This window comes from Gouania willdenowi, chromosome 16 (genome assembly GCF_900634775.1).
Source record: "Gouania willdenowi chromosome 16, fGouWil2.1, whole genome shotgun sequence".
NCBI classification, from domain to species: Eukaryota; Metazoa; Chordata; class Actinopteri; order Blenniiformes; family Gobiesocidae; genus Gouania; species Gouania willdenowi.
Genome location: NC_041059.1, coordinates 26464310 through 26482306, shown reverse-complemented (window position 1 = coordinate 26482306; position 17997 = coordinate 26464310). Strand labels below are relative to the sequence as shown.

Below are 17997 nucleotides of genomic sequence, written 5' to 3'. Positions count from 1 at the left end.
ATTTAGATTGGGCAACATTTGTCATGGAGCATACATATGCGTTTCATTTTCTCATGGTTCTCACAAATATAACGTCTTCGATGTTTACATAAAAAGGGTACAGCTAAGTTTTAGATATCTTTTCCTGAAATTGCTGAAGGGAATGATAAAGGAATTTAAAAACAACTACAGAAAACGCAGATCACCAAGATGTAATCCTAAAGAATCTTGTTACAATTCTCAAAGGCCCATATTTAATTTAGTTTCCCTGGTACTGTGCGAAGGAAACATCTACAAGCTTAAAATAAGAGGGAGAAAGGAAAGAAGGTTTAAGTGGCTCATGGTACTACTGACTACAGATAATGGACCCAACGACACTTGGTGCGCATGTGGTCATGGTCCAAATATGGCCCCTATTCAACCCCAACTTTAAAGAATCTCGAGGATTCACTGCAAGGAAAAAGGGTTTTGACAGAAATTCAGCCAAGTGGCTTTTCCTATAAGCTATGATTTGATGTGATAAAGCACTGCAACAGTTGGGATTCAGTAACAGGTTGTGTCAAGCCAAGCTATAAAGTAGGGGAAAGAAAATTACATCAGACGGAGGAATCTCCTGTGGCATATTAGGTTGGCACTGAATAGACTGCGAGTTTAAAACCATACATCCAGGATACTGGCAATCACAGACGTAGATCGAAGAGCTTGCTAGCTGGCAGTAAGCACAGCTGGGATTGTAGAACAGCTCTATTAGGCTGAGGCAACTGGGTTGGTGGTTAGAATGTATGTGTGAATTTCTAGCAGTGGGGGGTCCGTAAAACACCCGGAGGGAGGAAGTCTTGAATGCAGTCGTGCTCTTATTCTGACCCTCTCAGCACTTTGTCTTTTACAGACGACAGCTCAGATAGTCGCCTTTCAGCTTATATTTCTTCTCGCCAGGGAGCTTGTGTGTAATATACAAAATGGTAGAATACACTTTGACTTGAGAATGTGCTGGATCTCAAAAACCAAAGTATTCTAAAATGTGACTTCGGCAAAAGCATGACTGCACCACATTCTCACATTGGGCTGTACATAAAGCAGCACACTGTGTGACCATTGCAACAAATCATCCCTACAGGGTGGTGGGCTGACACCCACACACACTGGCGTGGGGCCTCCTCTGGGCAGCTGATAAGAAACCCTGTGGCTAACACTGAAATTGCTACATATGCTTTATGGCTCATATCAACCAATCCATTAGCTGTTGAAAGGACTTTCAGTTCAGCAGAGGCCCAGAAACATTAAATATGTTAATGCAGGAAGACATAATGCTACAAAAAGACATGGATATGGTTTTATGTGTTTGTTGCTAACAATTTAGCTCTTATTTCTGAAGTGGGTTTGCTATTTAGTGATTATTGAGCCAAATGTATACACATCTATCGTAGTAAATAAATAGCTGAAGTATATAGATGAGAGCGTTTTTGTGACTAGACGAGAAAAATGAAATTCTAAACTAGAACTGTATGGATATATTTTGGCCAAATTCTGAATCCAATGGGACTGAGGAAGGGTGTGTAGCTAGTGCTACAGGCTACAGATAGTATAGTCATTAGAACTATGTTTTTCTGTATTGCACAACTCTCCTAACACTGCTGATATTACTAGAACTAGAAAAATAGCTATCATATATGAATTATGGTATCAGACCATAATTAATTTATGTCAAGGTAAACAAACACACCGAACCAAATCCCCATCTTGCGCTAATGTCATTGTATTCAGTTTTCCTCACTGAAACATTGGATATAGAATTAGGTTGATAATGTTGTACGCATTTCAATGGCCACATCTACATGGGAGCTTTAATTCCCCTTTAATTCAGAACAATAGTTAAATCGTCTTTATACTGACCATGTAAACACAATTCCAAATGAAAATTTAATTCCGAATTAAATTTAAAACCAAATTAGGCGCTGGTTTATTCAAATTTTAATTCTGAATTAAATAGTTCCTCAATCTTGTAAACACTTAATTCTGCTTTAAGTTAATTCCGGTCATTCTGCGCATGCTTGATTTGTCGCAATGACGCAGTGTGACAACATAACCCAAGATGGCTGCCCAAACTTGAGCTGAGACTATTTATTTAATAAGAGCATTAGAAGACATGGATGTAATGAAAAGAGTGGATGAATGGAGGCATAAACATGCAGACATGTACACGGACACATGGACTTATTACACAAACGGACATCGGAAAACAGGTTTCATCGGGGCATGAAGCACCACAGCTTCACTTATGATGCGCAAATCATTATAAAGTTAATTTTTCACTCACCGTCCTGTATAGTGGAGGTAGAGCAGCCGTTGCACTAACCGCTGGCTCTGATTGGCCAAAGTACGGCCTTTTATCTCCCTTTTATCTCCTTCTCGTGCTCCGCGGAAGAAAGCAAAACAGTTTGTTATTGTCAAGCTGCTGCTTCAAATCTACAACAGAACAGTTCTTATAATGTGGTCATCTATTTTGTAGTGAAAAGAAAAGGTTTGTTGTGTGTTTTTTTCCCGATAGACGTGATAAGTCTTGTTTGCCCCCTGTCCAATCAGAAGCCATCCCATCCCCAGACCTAAAGCGGAATAAAATAAAGACGAATAAACCTGTTTTCCATGTTAACCTAAAATCGGAATTACTATTCCCATGTAAACACAAAGCAGAACACTTTAATTTGGAATTATTTAATTCGGAATTACTACTTCCAAATTTTAAAAAAACATCTTGTGACCGTGGCCATTGTATACAGCAGTTTTCCTCATTAAACCATTAGATATAAAAGGAGGTTAATAATGTTAATATCTAAATAAGTTAGTATTTCTTCCAATTGTCCCCTAATGTTCCGCTAGCACCCCTAGCCTGTTAGCTGAACATAGCTACAGCCAACTAGCCAACTCCATCAAAGCTAGCTGTAGCTAAAAAACCTTTTCTCTGCTAAAAACAAATACAAATGATAGTTGCGAAGTGTGTGCAAGTATTTTTTTTTTTTTTTAAATTTCAGATTGCATGTCTCTAGCGAGATTAGGCTAACCTAAACTGCGGCCAGTGAAACAGAGACGATGTACCACAGCTCTGAGCTAGGAGCGTCTACTATAGCTTTATTCCTCCAGCAAAAGTCATTATTATTATAAGTTGCTGTTGTCATTCCAGTAAAAGTGAACATACACAAGTTTGAATATTTGCTTTCATATCCACCACATCCTAGACCCTAATCCCAGTATTATAGGTAATAAAGACCCTTGCAAGCTTTTAGATGTATTTAATTGTACTTACAGTACATATATCAATGTAACACAAATCTGGCTTCGATGTAAAACTATAAAAAGGAAATCTGTTAGTGTTCTCCATTGTGTTAAGGGCCTACACTGACATTGTGAATACAGTTTTGGTTGTGGTGAATATTACATTTTTGTGTGATGTAAACAGCACAGATGATATATCATGCTAGAATTATTCTCCAAGTCTAACAGAAACATTGATAAAACTGATAAATATCAGTTGGCCAACAATGACAAGAAAAATGTATGGTTGGTATGAAACATGCTTCTTGGTTTCCAAATGTATGTTTTAATGTTTTTTTCAACTACACGATAAGTCAATTAGGCTGGTCACAATCATACCCGTTACAGACCACGGATTGGGATTATTTTATAGGAATATTTACTCATAATGGAAGAATTTCACTGTCTTGAGTGTAACATTTCAAAGAATGGACACTTTATAAAGCAAACATAGAAGCTAACCATGCAAGACTCTGTGGCTTTGCTTAAACTTTATTGGAACTTTTTTCATCTTAAATTTACTTCTTTCCCTCTACTCTTTGCCTTTGTGTCTGTTGATTGTCCTGAGCCTTTTCAGAGAAACTAAAAGTGAAGGCCGGTAAAGCATAAACTTTTTGCTTGTTTTCTTATACCCAGGCACTCCACACAATATTTATTTTGAAAGAAATGTTGATTAAGATTAGATTGCACATAAAAGCTCTGCAGTGATCATAAGCAGCTGCTCTGTGATTTCAGAGCTTACGTTAAAAGGGTTTAAGATAACACAGATACAATGTTCTGACCACAGGGGTAGACACAATCATTTGTTCGTTGTGCCTTTGTCTACAGGTAAGCCTTATATAATACTACACACATCAGGATTAGTTAAAGTCAAACTAACAACGAATGAGGATACAGAATATAGTAACTAGGGCTCTATAAAATCTGTTTTATTTTTTTACAAATTCTGTTTTCCACTTTTTTCTTTTTATTCCGTTTATTTAGAAATATTAATACATTTTTTCAGAAAATATTAGTTTTTAACTCCTGTGAGGAAACAAAATAAATACTAATGAATAAAAACCCCATAATGAAACAAAAATGATGTCAAAAATAAGAGTAAAAATAAGATACAATTAAAAGGTAGATATAAGTTGTAATGATATGGATTATTCTGACTGCAGATTTTTAATAATTTATACGTCATATAAAGATGTATAAGAAGAGCATTTATGTCACATACATTTCCGCTCAGGGATCAATGGTTTACCGACTCTGAGCAGGTTTATTGATTACTTTTTAATCAACTTCATTTAAATGATCCTGATGACATTGTTGCAGACCATAATGATAAGACAAAAATAAATGGACGCAAGGATGCATCAGTTATTTCACCATGAGGGGTCAGAATATTTGACAGTATTAGAAGCTATCAAGTTATCATGAACCTATGATGTTTCAGACTCTACAATCCCTGGCATCAGTGGTATCATCCACAACAACGGCCAACTTTTCTCCACAGACCTTCTGTAGCACTGATGAAATGTCATTCAAACCATCTGAGCAGGTGAAGCTGTTTTCACGGAGCGATGCAGCTGCTTGATGAAAAACGTGCGGAGCTTCACAGGCACAGCAAAGTTAAGCGGGCACTGGTGGCTCTGTATTTAGGAGTCATTGATGAATTGCGTAGTTTTTTGGCAGTTTAGTTTCGGGTGGTTTAGATGGTGTTTGATGATGCCAGGACGGGAGGGGGGTGGGCGGTGCATCTAATGAGTGGTCCCCAGAAACACTTCCCCATTAAAAAAAAAGTCCTTTGCCTCTCGATTGCCGATTCTGTCAATTTCCTCGTTCAATAGTGGATTTGGTTTCCATTGGTCGATTCTGTGATTCCGTCCGCGATTCCGTTTTTGTGTTTTTTATATGGCCCTAATAAACTACAATGACCATGGAGCCAAAAAGGGGTTCTTGGGAGAAGGGAGGAAACAAGAGAATGCTTTTAGGCTCTATTGTACTTTGTAAAAGTAACAGGACTGGGGAAAATCATATTTTTTTTTTTTTTTTGGGGGGATGGGATTTGTTTTGTGTTTTTCTTTTTTTCTTTTAAAATGTTGAGGCCTTGCAATATTGATAACTACTCCAAGATTTTTTAGCGTACTAATGGCGGTTGCGCTAAGTGACACTACTGGTACGTATTGTTATTATTTTTAACCTGAAGGAAATGGCACACTCCAGAAGAGTAGGTAGCGATATGCACCTATTCAAGTTGGTTGCAAAACGCCAAAATCCAATAACAACAACATCAGCATACAGTGTCATGCCTGTCAGTGCCCAATCCTTTCGCGGGCCTGATCATTTCGGATCCTTTCAATGCATGCGAAAAACGCGTCTACATCCCGTTGGCCTATTTTACGGCAGTTTGTGCACTATTTAAAAGGTTGAAACCCTGCTATTTCAAAAGAATTAGAAATTCATGTTGAGTAAATTCTGATTTATTTTGGTTTTTATTTTATTTTCTGTTTGGTTTTTGATTGTCAATGTTGTGTATTGTGTTTTGATCCATTTTTGTATCTTTTTCGGTGGTATTTCCTTTTCTTTTTTTTCTTTTTTTAATTAGTAACTAAAAACACCACAAAAACAGTCACATATTTAAATGCGTACTATTAAAATATTATAACAAAAGTTGTCTGGTCATTCAAATATCACATCTCAGGAAGATCGCGAGACAAAGAAGTGACAACGCGCATGTGGGCACTGACAATGCCAACAGGGTTTAAATAAAAAATAAACAACATACATTTTTGTTGTTGTATTTTAACCCGATAGGAAGATGTCCTTCTCTTTCCAATTTTCTCTGTGTTGCAAAAACAAGGCAAAATCACTAAGGAGCTTTTTGGACTTTGCCTCTATTGTGGGTATAGTTGATGCAAAACGCTGAATGTGTGTATGTGAAATTGTGGGAACTGAGTGTTTGGTTTGGGTCTATCCAATTGATACCAGCAGTTTGTTGAGAGACTCTAAATGTTTAACGCGGCTGGAAACCATTCATTTTCTCATACTTTTTAAACTTTGTTGGCGTAACTCTCCTAAGAAAAAAAAAAAAGCCTTATGAAAAGCAATCAACTAGGACTGATCATTTATAATGATGAGCCAATATATAATAACCACTGACAATGTAATTATAATAACAATAATAACCTTATTTATCATGGCACCTGTAATTTTATAAGCAACAAGGGAACATTTTGTCCTTCAAGTTGAGCTGGAAAATTTGACTAGTTTTGACTCAAATCAACATGAGCTCCATTGTGATGGGTGGGGTTTTTTTTGTGGTGTGTTCTCAGTTTGCAGCGGTTGCATTAGTGTATAAATCAAAAGTAGTACGAGGAAAAAATTGCAGTGACCAAGTAAGAATGTTATGGGTGGTCGAAGCTTGTTGTTGTCCGTGTGGTCTGACCGAGCATCTTCTTTTGTTACGTCGATCGGCTGAATTATGTTTCGTTTTCGGTCACAGTGATAGCTAAGTGTGTACTGTTTTATTTTTGACCAGTGATGCCTTTACTATTAAATATTTTGGATCCTGCCATCTGTGTTAAGTTAACTTCAACACTTAAATACTTGCTTCTACAGAACATGGAGACGCCGCTCCTCAGCAACTATCAGAGATAAACATGTTATTACTAAATGCCAATAAGGAGACTACCAATCTGCGGGAAGAGATGGCTAAAGCGTATACCGTATAATAGCGTTAACCTAACCACTACAGCGGTCATGGGCTCGACTGTAATGGTCGCATTTACAGACCATGGAATCGCTGCTAGCTTACCAATCTACGGGAAGAGATTTGTTGCTTTTCTAACAAGCATTAACCTTACCACTAGGAACAAAACCCAAAACCATGCAGGCAGATCTGCTAATACTGTATCGTATTTTTCTGCAGACAGTGCCTTCTCCTCGCCCTTCTCTCTCTTCTCTGTTTCAGGTGTCTTGAAGCTGGAGCTGGCAGTTTCTGGTTCACGCCTCAACTAGTCTTGACACTCTAATGGTCTATCTCTCTATCCTGTTCTGGTCCTCCATCTGTCTACTAACCCCAACCAGTTGAAACAGATGGCTGCCACCTCTGAACCTGGTTCTGATGGAGATATTTACCTGTTAAAGGGAGTTTTTTCTTCCCACGGTCACTAAATGCTTGTTCATTACAAATTTTATATTTTGATAGCGCTATGAGATAACTTTTGTAATTTGCACTATATAAATAAAGTTAAATTTAATTGAATTGAAATAAATCCACCGGGGACAATGATAAAGACAGAGTAAAGGCCTCAAAGATAAGAAAATCAAAGGCATTTCTTCCAAAAAAATGGTTTGTTGACGAATGGTCATGTGACTTAAACTTCAGAAAGGTTTTGCATTGTAAGATTTGATGTCTCGTGAAAGAATGCAATGACTGCACTGAAGCAGAAAAGTGTCCTTAGGTAGTGTTTTTACTTCATTCTTACCATGATTTATTGTGTTTCTTTGCCTGACATACAGGGATTTGCTTGATGCCATTTTTGTTCTGGGTTCTCTAGGTTTTTCCATTTATATGGCATCACTCTGATTTGGGCTGTTATTGGGAGTTTCTAAGGGAAGCCAAAATATCTACATTCGTCATTGTGAACACACAAGAAATGTCACATAGTTTCTTTTGGGGGCACAAAGGCATTAGTAGTTGATGAGAATAACTTTTGGATGAAAAACAGGTATGCCTACAGTTTAAAAACACACTCCTTCAGACACAATGCTTCAACAGTTCTGGGTTGTTTTGGAATAAAACGGGTGATCTTAATGTATTAAGTAGAAAGTCATATTGTTATGAGAGTTTAAAGTATAAAGCGCACAATATGAGTAACACAAACATCTGTCCAAGTTTTCCCCTTGAAAGCCCATCTTCTAGTGCTTTATAAGCTTTAAGGAAACCTCTTTCAAAATGAAAGTATTAAATCATGATGGTTTGACACATAAGCAAAAATTAAAAGTGTAGTTTAGCTTCTCAGAGGACTGCAATTCCATGAACATGCAGGTAATCCGACTTTTTTTTGGCTACTTTGGCAACAAAGGCCGCTTTGTATTGCAAAGTATCCTCCAAGCTAGAAAGTTACAGTATAAACCCATCATTAGGCTCCCCAGTGTGTGTGTGTTTGTGTGTGTGGTACACTTGTTTTCTGCCTCTGTTCTAAATCAGGAGTGGTTGATAAATAGCAGCACTGCTATCTTTGCATTTTCTATATTAACTGATCTTGTAAAGCGGTGAATGTCAACTGTCGGCCTCCAGGCCATATTCAGCCAGCCTCAACTTTCCATCCAGCCCCCAGAATCCACTGGGATAAAAACCTTATTTCTTTGAAATAAATCTTTAAAAGGAATCTATAGCACAGTGTTCCCAAACTGAGGGGTGGGGGTGGGGTCTTTCTAAACGTTAACCATGAAAAATAGAAAACATTTATTTCTTTGCACTCAAAGAACTTTAGTCTTATGCTTATGTCCGTGCGGCCAGATTACATACAAAGTCAATGGATAGATGCGTCTGAAATGCAAAATCTTTCCTGTGCGGCAGTGTGGTCCGATCCGTTAAGTGCATTGGCCGTGCGAGCGCGCTCCCGATTTTATGCATATCCGCACATCCGCAAGAGTTGAAAATATTGAACTCTAGCGACTGTTTTGCATGACGAAAGCCAATCAGAGTCTTTGTTTACGATGACATCAGGCCGTCAACACGGACACCGGTCTGTTCACCCATTCAACCATGGAGTAGAAGCTGTGTGTGACCACCTGGAGCTGTATGACACAGCCTTTATAACCGGGACCGAACTAGGAAGGATTTGGCGTGGAGGAGAATCAGCGAGGAGGTGGTAGTAGCAGGTAAACGTTGTCTCTGTAGTTTTCATCGGCACTGAGCTAGGATAGCATTAGCCGCTAATCACACCCGCTTTTTTCACTGGTGGTTTATGTTTATGAGAGGAGAAAAAGGAGTACAGCTCCTCGCTTCAGCAGGCAGTGAATGTGTTGTTGGTGGGCGGTGCTTTGCTTTAAACGCGCATATGAAGCGAATGGGGACATTTTTTGATTCTGCGACACATGCAGAACGTTTCGTGCGGTACATGCATCCGGTGCCACAGAAGACGCATTCAGTGTGAACGCAGCATTACTGTTCTAAAATATGTGATTGCACATTGTATGTTATTTGTATGGGTTTTGAAAAAGATTAGGGACAATTTGTACCTTTTTCAAGAAATGTTTTATTTTCATATTATGTTGTATTTATCTCGCAGTGATATGATCTAATGGTGCCTTTATATATATATATATATATATATATATATATATATATATGCATATACTTAGAACATTTATTTGGATTATGGTAAGAGGAACAGAAGACAAACCAGTTGTGACTTACGGTAATGATATGATTTTGATTTTCGTACCCAAAAAAGACCAGCTGATATATTTGCATATAGGTCAGCAGTGATTAGCCAAACAGAATGTGTGTCTTCCTGCCTCATCCTGTGGTCGATACATGTTCACAGTGAGCCCAGACACCCTCCTGAGGGCTGTCATTTTTGGGCGTCTGTCAGAGGTTTGGCTTAGGAATACAAATGAATTTGAGTTCATTTTTTGTTTTCATATGAAACATTCAGCCAACACTTCAGGCTGTGTGTCAGCCTGTGAAATGTTTGCCTGCTCAATCTTTTTAGTATCAAACATTAAAATGGGGGTTGAGGAAGAAATAATTTTTATTGGATATGATAAGCTAACAACTATTGTGAATGTCGTGGAAATTTCCAGTGAAGTGTTTTAACCTGGTTAGTGATGAAACATGAACTTAGAATTAGACGTCTATATGAGGGTTTTTCAAACACAGATCATTTGTGTAATTATTGTCTGCAAATGTGCCATTGTTAATTGCACTTTTTAGGTGAATAAAGAAATGCAAAAAAATCAAGATAGAATTGTTTGTTGTTATTCATTTGATTCCTATTAAAACACTTATAAGAATGACTGCAGTTTGTCAATTGCCCTTTTTATTCAAAAAGAAGAAATATGAATGTGTGTGTATTTGATTCCTATTCATAACAATATACAGTCAATAAGATTGACTGTATATTGTTGAAATAAGCTACAAAGTTTAATTTTTTAACATTTTTGATTGGTGGTGTGCCTTGGGATTTTTTTTCAATGAAAAGATGTACCTTAGCTCAAAAAAGGTTAAAAAACTTCCAGAAGCCCAAAAAAAGCTAAGTAATGATGAGGGCATTCACTAATGTCTTGAAAATGGGATAATTTTTCTCATAACAAAAAACCTGTTTAATGTATTAACAATAAACAAAATATGGGCACCTTTTTATAAAAAAAAAAAAAAAAAAAAAAAAACTTTGAAATGACTTTTTAGAACAATTTTATACCTTTTGGCATAAACTATGGAGAACAGCCATTTTGGACAGACTTTGTGTGAAGACGTTCTGTCGCGACCGCATCTGATTCCAGGCGTAACTTTGCCCATTAGCTTAGCCCACAGATCCTTCTCATAGCAGCTCAGCTTGAAGCGGGCGTCGCATGTCACCGATGTGTGTCCGAACGGAAACGTTTTAAGTGAGTATCCCGTGCCGATATTCTGGAGTCTGTGTCTGGCTAACTTGTTTTGTTTTTGTGGTTTTTTTCTCTTGTTTTAATAGCAACCATTGGCTTTACACTTGTTCAGAAACTGTAGACCAACAGAACACTGTTGCCTAGCAACAGCTAACAGGAATCAATGAAAGTGCATCATATCGTGACCAAAATGGTGACTCTCCATAGTTTATGCCAGAAGACATAAAATTGTTCTAAAAAGTCCTTTGAATGAGTTTTTTTTTAAATAAAAAGGTGCACATATTTTGTTTATTGATACGACATTAAACACATTTTTGTTACACATGTTTTCAATACAGATACCCTTTAAATAACATTTTGAAAAAAGGCTGTTCCTGGTTTACCCTAAGCCATTTACCAAGGTAACCTAACCTAATCGTTGTGCATATTGGTTGTATTTGCACCTGGATTTCATGGCTCAGACATCCTCGTGACAGTAGAGTGTGTGCTCATGCAGGTGTAAAGGGGAGTGTTAAAGAGAAATGAGAACCCGTGCACATCCCACAGCTGGAGTTTATCGCTAAATCCCGAGGGAGGGGCCGCTACAAGGCCGCTTGTCTCGGGAGGAGCCCGAGACAAGGCCTCACTATACATCCACCTACGTGAACAAATGAGCGTTCAAATTGTGAGGTATGTGTGTCTCCTCTGGATAACTGACAATAAATCACGTGTTGTGGGAAAACGGGATATTGGGGATCACGCTTGTTGGTAAAAAGGACAGTGGGGAACTAAAGACGTAAAGGTAGAGTGATGAGAGAAAGGCTGCAGGATCTTACTGGAGCACATGTTGACTTCAGGGCTTCGCATGCCGTAGTATCCGGCTGGACAGTCGTGCACACACTCCCCGTACTGCCTTATCTTATCCCTCCGCAGGAATAGGAAGAGTTTTGGTTGGCAGTTTATGCAGCCGTTATCTCTGGAGCACACCGAGCAGCCTTTACAGATGGGATAAGCACCATAGCTCGCTGTAAGACAAACACACAGGAGAAGAAATTTATATTGACGTAAAAGAACACAACACATCCTTGTAGGGTTTTAAATCAGTCAGAAGGTGGTTGATGAAATTCAGTTGAGTTCAGTTTCACTTACTCTTTTTATTTCTTTCAAAACATGACTAATCAATTATGTACAGTAGCAAAAAATATTAGTGAAGTTTGTCCTTGACAAATTGTTGAGGTGTTCTACTAAATAGACACTGAGTGTGCGAACCAGTGACATGATAGTCAGGTATGAACCCAGCAGGTCTCTCAGATCTATGGACACAGATCAGATAGTGGAGCCCAGAGCTCACAGTAAACATGGTGATGCTGCTTTTAGTTGTTATGCTGCAAAGAAGTGGAACAAACTGCCAGCAGAGCTGAAGTCAGCATCCAATGTGAACATTTTTAAATCAAAGTTAAAGGCACTTTTTTTCTCTACTGCGTATGATTGAGAGAGAGACTTTTTGTCATGTTGTTGATGTAATGATGATTTTACTGATGATTTTAATTGATTTTACTGATGATTTTAATTGATTTTACTGATGATACAAAACTTTCTACTCCTTGATTAGAAACGTATACATTGGAGTTGTATCAGTGTTTCAAACATCAGGCATCATATATTTTACTTGTTTTTAAAAAAGTGCAAATGCATTGGTCCATAACAAACACAGATGCTGCTGGTAAGTTAGTTACTCAGTTACACGTTACTCTAATAGGATCATTTTTTCCAGTAATCTAACATGATCTACAGTATTTCCAAACCAGTAATCAAATTAAAGTTACTTATCCAAATCACTGTAAGTTACTATTAATTTCATTTTCCTTACATATGCAACAAGTCACATTTTCAGAATCAGAATCAGAAATGTTTTTAATGGCCATGTACAGTTTTAAGGACAGTACAAGGAATTTGTCTTGGTAGTTGGTGCATAAAACAAACAAAAAAAACTTACATGTTAAAAGGTGACAGATACAGGTAAAAAAAGACTGACTTTATTTTATATTTTATTAAATAAAATAAGTATTTATGTTACCTGAAGTCAAGAAAGAGTCTTTATATATATATATTTTTTTTATTTTTTTTAGCCAATAGTTTTGTCAGGAGATACATTGTTGGTGTTACTGTTAAAAATGCACTTCTATTACAGTGAGTAAAACTAGTAATTTTCATGTTGAGGCGGTGGGGGTTGTTGTCAGCAGCTGCTGAATATACAGTAACTAATAAAGTAACTTGTAATCAAATTAGTTACTTTTAAAATCAAGTAATCGGTAAAGTAATTAGGTTACTTTTTAAATGAATAATCAGTAATACTTTTTCAAGGTAACTGTGGCAGCACTGTACAACAACAGCCACTTCCTTATTTTGTGCCAAACTCTAATATTCTGCATTTCCTTTTTTTTTATTGAATCAGGGAACCAGTAAGAATAATATAGGCTTTGACAATGTGCGAACCAAGAACAGTTTGTCAAACAATGGCTAAGATCAGAGCTTCTCTGAGCTAGCAGATTAACTGTATCCCAAAACATTTGTGTTCTGCTTCTATTGCCCAAGGCGTTGTAAGACAGCCGGCTGCTGACAATATCGATTGTTTAATAAACATGAATATTGTAATACCAAAGTTGTTTTTAAAATCTGTCTAAATCAATCATTTGGCAATGCTTGGCCAGGGAAAGCACAACCGTAACATATCCTTTGTTTTTCATTCTTTGAATTATTAAACAATAGTTTGTTATGACGGATGAAACTGGCTTGGTTGAGTGACTAGGACGATGCACCAGACTAAACCCTGGAGGGTTTACTGGTAGAAGAATAATAAAAAAAAAAAAAAAACAACAAAGAAACCCAAGATAGCCCTGATGGATATTTCAACATGATGTTTTTAAAGTCACACTAACTACGTCCAATTTAACAATTTGTCATTCATACAAACTCTGAGTCTCCCTCTTAACATTTGAATGAAGATTGGTGATGAATATGAATATTGCATTAATGCTGGTCAAAGCGGGCCTTTTTAAAAGACTGTGTAGACAGCCGATGAAAACCCCCCAAAACCACAGCAGCTCTGGCCCCGGCTCTGGTTGCCTGAATAAGACAAGGAAACCAGTTAAAGAAAATAAAAAAAAAGACAGTGTGCTCCACAATAAGTGTCTTAGCATCCCGTTTACAGGAAAATGTCCTTGGGCAAATTCAAACAAGAGACACTTGAGCTAATCCCAGCCAAGTTTTAAATATCATAAGCAGGGAGCGACTAACAGAAGCTCTGAGACGTGAGCGACCCACCACAACGCCTAATAAAACTCTGTGCTTTCAAACTCAGAGACAGAACAGAGCAAAGATTTTTTACTAGATATGGATTCACATATCGAACTTCGATAAAATAAAAAGAATAAAAAAATAGCCATCCAGACAAAAAGTGAAAACCTAATGAAACCAATGCTAAAGCACCAGTTTGTAATCATGTGCAAATCAGTCAGCAAATGTCACTGGCTTCTGTGTGAACCCATCAATATTAATTTTCTTGTGTCGGAGTACTAGAAGGGAGCTTTCACAGATAGACGCTGGTTCTGCCAAACTGCCCTCAATCTTCTGAAGCTGGGATGAATAGTAGGAAGATTAAGGGCCGATCAGAATGTGTTTCAGCTGGTCTTTAGGGATGATCTTTGAGTGTAACACCACATGGATCACTGCTCTGGGACGTACACTCCAAGCCTATTCATCATGCAGACTCATGACTGCAGCGCGCCATTAGATGCATGATCGGGAGGAGGATACGATAAAGGAATGCAAATCTTGAATTACAACTATTTTTGCATGTGTTTTATAGTCATTTGTTGATGCAGGTGATGTCAGGTGAGCTACATTATGAAATCTCCTACGTCCCCTTGCTATTGCAAGAATTACACTCAGCTCAATAAAGGTCTATTAATAATAAGGAGTTGTTTATGGTGAAGCCACATGTTGCTCAAGGTTGGTGTATAGATGATGTGAACAAGATGCAACCAGTATAATATTGAATAATAATAGTATAACCAACACCTCTCATTTAGGTGTAGTTGTGATTGTAACAAAATCTCTAACCATTTTTAACCAGTTTTTCCCCAATAAATAATAAATGTATTAGCCCATGTTAGAACCATTACATTCTGCCAGATGACAGAACCACTTTATCGATAATATGTTGTTTAAAGGTATTATTATTGATCCACAAAATCTAGTCGAATGTTTGTATAGCGGTTAAATTTGATGTCGAAAAATGGCAAAGACATGTAGTAATCTGAAAACTACTAAAGCATCACAATTAAGTTATAAAACACTGAGACGGAGGAAACAATACTCAACGCGACAAAATTTGTTGTACCACATAAATCCATGAAGCATACAGGTATATAGGCGTATGTATAAAATATGTTGAAAATTATGGTTGGTAAAGAAAAGAGGGTTTTGCCTTGGAAAAAAATATGTTATGCTATGGTTTGATTATGTAACTGTATTAGTATTAATACTGTTCTAGTTCTTAAAAAACAAGCCTCTAACTTGAGAGTGTTCTCAAAATGTAACATATGAGTAAATATGAGTGTTGTTTAGTTTTGGTTAAACTAAATCTAAAAAAATTCTGTGAAACACAGCTGAATTAGTGAGAAAGGTCTACCTTTCTGAAACATAGCATGACTGTAACAACTGGGATAAACTAAACAATCGTACAGTGTAGGAGACAAAAGACCAGAAAATACTCAATGTTCAAGCACACCTTAAGTAGATAGGAAAGGCAATTAGGAGACGAGGCACAACTGAGTGGAAACAGGAAGGAGGAAGAGAGCTGCTCACTCTCTCTGAGTACATACACACTGATAAGACAGGGAAACACCGGCTTCGTTTGGGAAACGGTTCTTAGTCAAACGATTCTTTGCAATTCTGCTATCAACTCTTCCCGGGCTGCACCGCCACTGTAAACAAACGTACCCCACGCGCAAATTTGCGACGACGTCACACACACACAAGCTGCTGCAGAGCAGAGGTGAGCTGAGCTGCTGCATTTCACAAAGAAGGACGACACCTCAGGGATCGTCACCTGTAATTCCTGCCAGAGGGATCCGTGCGCCACAGGTGGCAACACTACCATTATGTCCAAACATTTGGCCACACAACACAGCATTATACTCAACGAATGCTGTGTTTTTGACTTAGCACTTAGCAGCACCAGTGCTAGCACTAGCACAGCAGGTAAAATAAATAATTCTCTGCCGCTGGCTCTACGCTGCACCAGCTTTATAGACTCCTTCAAAATGCAGCTAAAGACACTTTTATACAGACAAGCTTTTAATTAACCTCTTTTATTAACTTGGTGTTAACATTGTAATTTATTTTTCCTTATTTTGAAGGACTGTCTTGTATTGTATCTTTGTAAATCACAGTTTATTCTGTTTTGTGAAGCACTGTGTTTTTACTGTAAAGCACTTTGTGATTTCTATCTATGAAAGGTGCTATATAAAGAAAATGTACTGTGTGATAATGATAAAAATTAGGTTAATTTATTATCCTAAGCCAATAGCCACTTGACTTGTGGACTCATTTTATTGAGTATTGTTTATTTGTTTATTGAGGACTAATTTGAGTAGTTTATTCTCAGCGGTAAATAATTAACATTTATATTAATATACCTGATATTTATTTTAATAAACCAGGTTGTATTCTTTTCTGTACTCATGTGCTACTTGTTTTTCAGCCTTTTTGGGAATGAATAAGAGAATTGATAAAAAAAAACGTAGCGATAAACAGGAATCGATAAGGTATCGGAATCGCTAAATCCTTATCAATATACATCCCTAGGAAACAAAGAGCATAATTAATGAAAACACCAAAACTAGACCAATTTAAGCAAATTAACGTCTAACTGAAAAAGAAACACTGGTGCTTAAACTCTTAAATTATTTTAAAGAGTAAAATCAGAATCCACTTTAAAAAAAAGTTAAAATAAAAACTTGTCCATAGGCAAGTTGTCAACCACTGTAGCACTGAAAACTATTTAATTATAAGACATTTTAGCAGTTGCTCAATTGAATAAATCCTTATAATTAGAGATGGGCTATAGTATCCGGCCACGGATGTCATCAACTGATAGTTGCCAAAACATGTCAGTTGACACGTTATAGTATTTCCACCAATATTTTCTATCTTGCCAAGGAGTTTATGTTTTTGCCACCTTTAATGTGTTCATCTACCTACTGTATTTGTCTGTGAACAGTCTAACTCTCTGAGTGCTGTAACGTTATAAACACTCCATCCCATGTTTGCATATCTTAAAAATAAATCAATGAGTGGGAAGGTTGGTTTTTCTTCAACCTATATTGAAAAACTAATATTTGTTGTTGTTTGAGACATGATCAAAATAAATGTAGCACTTTTGAATTAGTTTTCTTATTTTACGTGGATGATGTTTTATGTGTAATAGATCCTGGGGGGCATAACATTAAAAGTCGGCGTATCAGGTAATTCCATGGCGATATACTGTATATATATATAAATATTGAGCAATTCTAATTATAATCTCATAAAAATGTTTGTCATCAACATTCATAGGAATAAGTTAAACAGTCTTCCAAGGCAGTAGGTGGCAGAGGTAAGACAGTAAGCTTACTTGTGATTTCTCCCTGAATCATTACTCATTCTGAACAATATTTGGTTAATGTATTTCTTTTACACCATTCTAAACCCATTGTTGTTTTTTCAGGGCTTAGATCACAAGTCTTTTTTAAAAAAAAAAAAAGTGTAATGTTACTCTAATTTGCAGATACGTTTGCTTAACCTCTGAGCCAAAAATGCAAAGAAACACTAAGCAGGCATTGGAAAACTTAATGGGCTGTCAGACTTTTATAGTTTAATTTTGTTTTAGTGGTAAGATTCCTACATTAACACAGACTAATATCTCCTGTGTTTTAAAAGAAAGTTATTGCAGCTGTCTCAGAGCTTCTCCTTCCCATCAGGTAACACCCCGACCAGAGGTTTTCACATTTATCTCCGATTTCATTCAGCCATTCCTTCCAGAAACTATTCCTCCGTGAAACTAAACAGCAACATGTTACC

The 17997-nt window shown here is 37.1% G+C and overlaps 1 protein-coding gene across 1 annotated transcript in view; it reads right to left on the bottom strand.

Annotated features, from left to right (window-relative positions):
• rspo2 (R-spondin 2) overlaps positions 1–17997 on the bottom strand; it is an 85263-nt gene that overhangs the window by 33899 nt on the left and 33367 nt on the right. The window contains exon 3 of the mRNA XM_028471042.1: positions 11709–11897. Within this exon, the coding sequence (XP_028326843.1) occupies positions 11709–11897 (189 nt within the window). The remainder of the gene's footprint in view (positions 1–11708; positions 11898–17997) is intronic.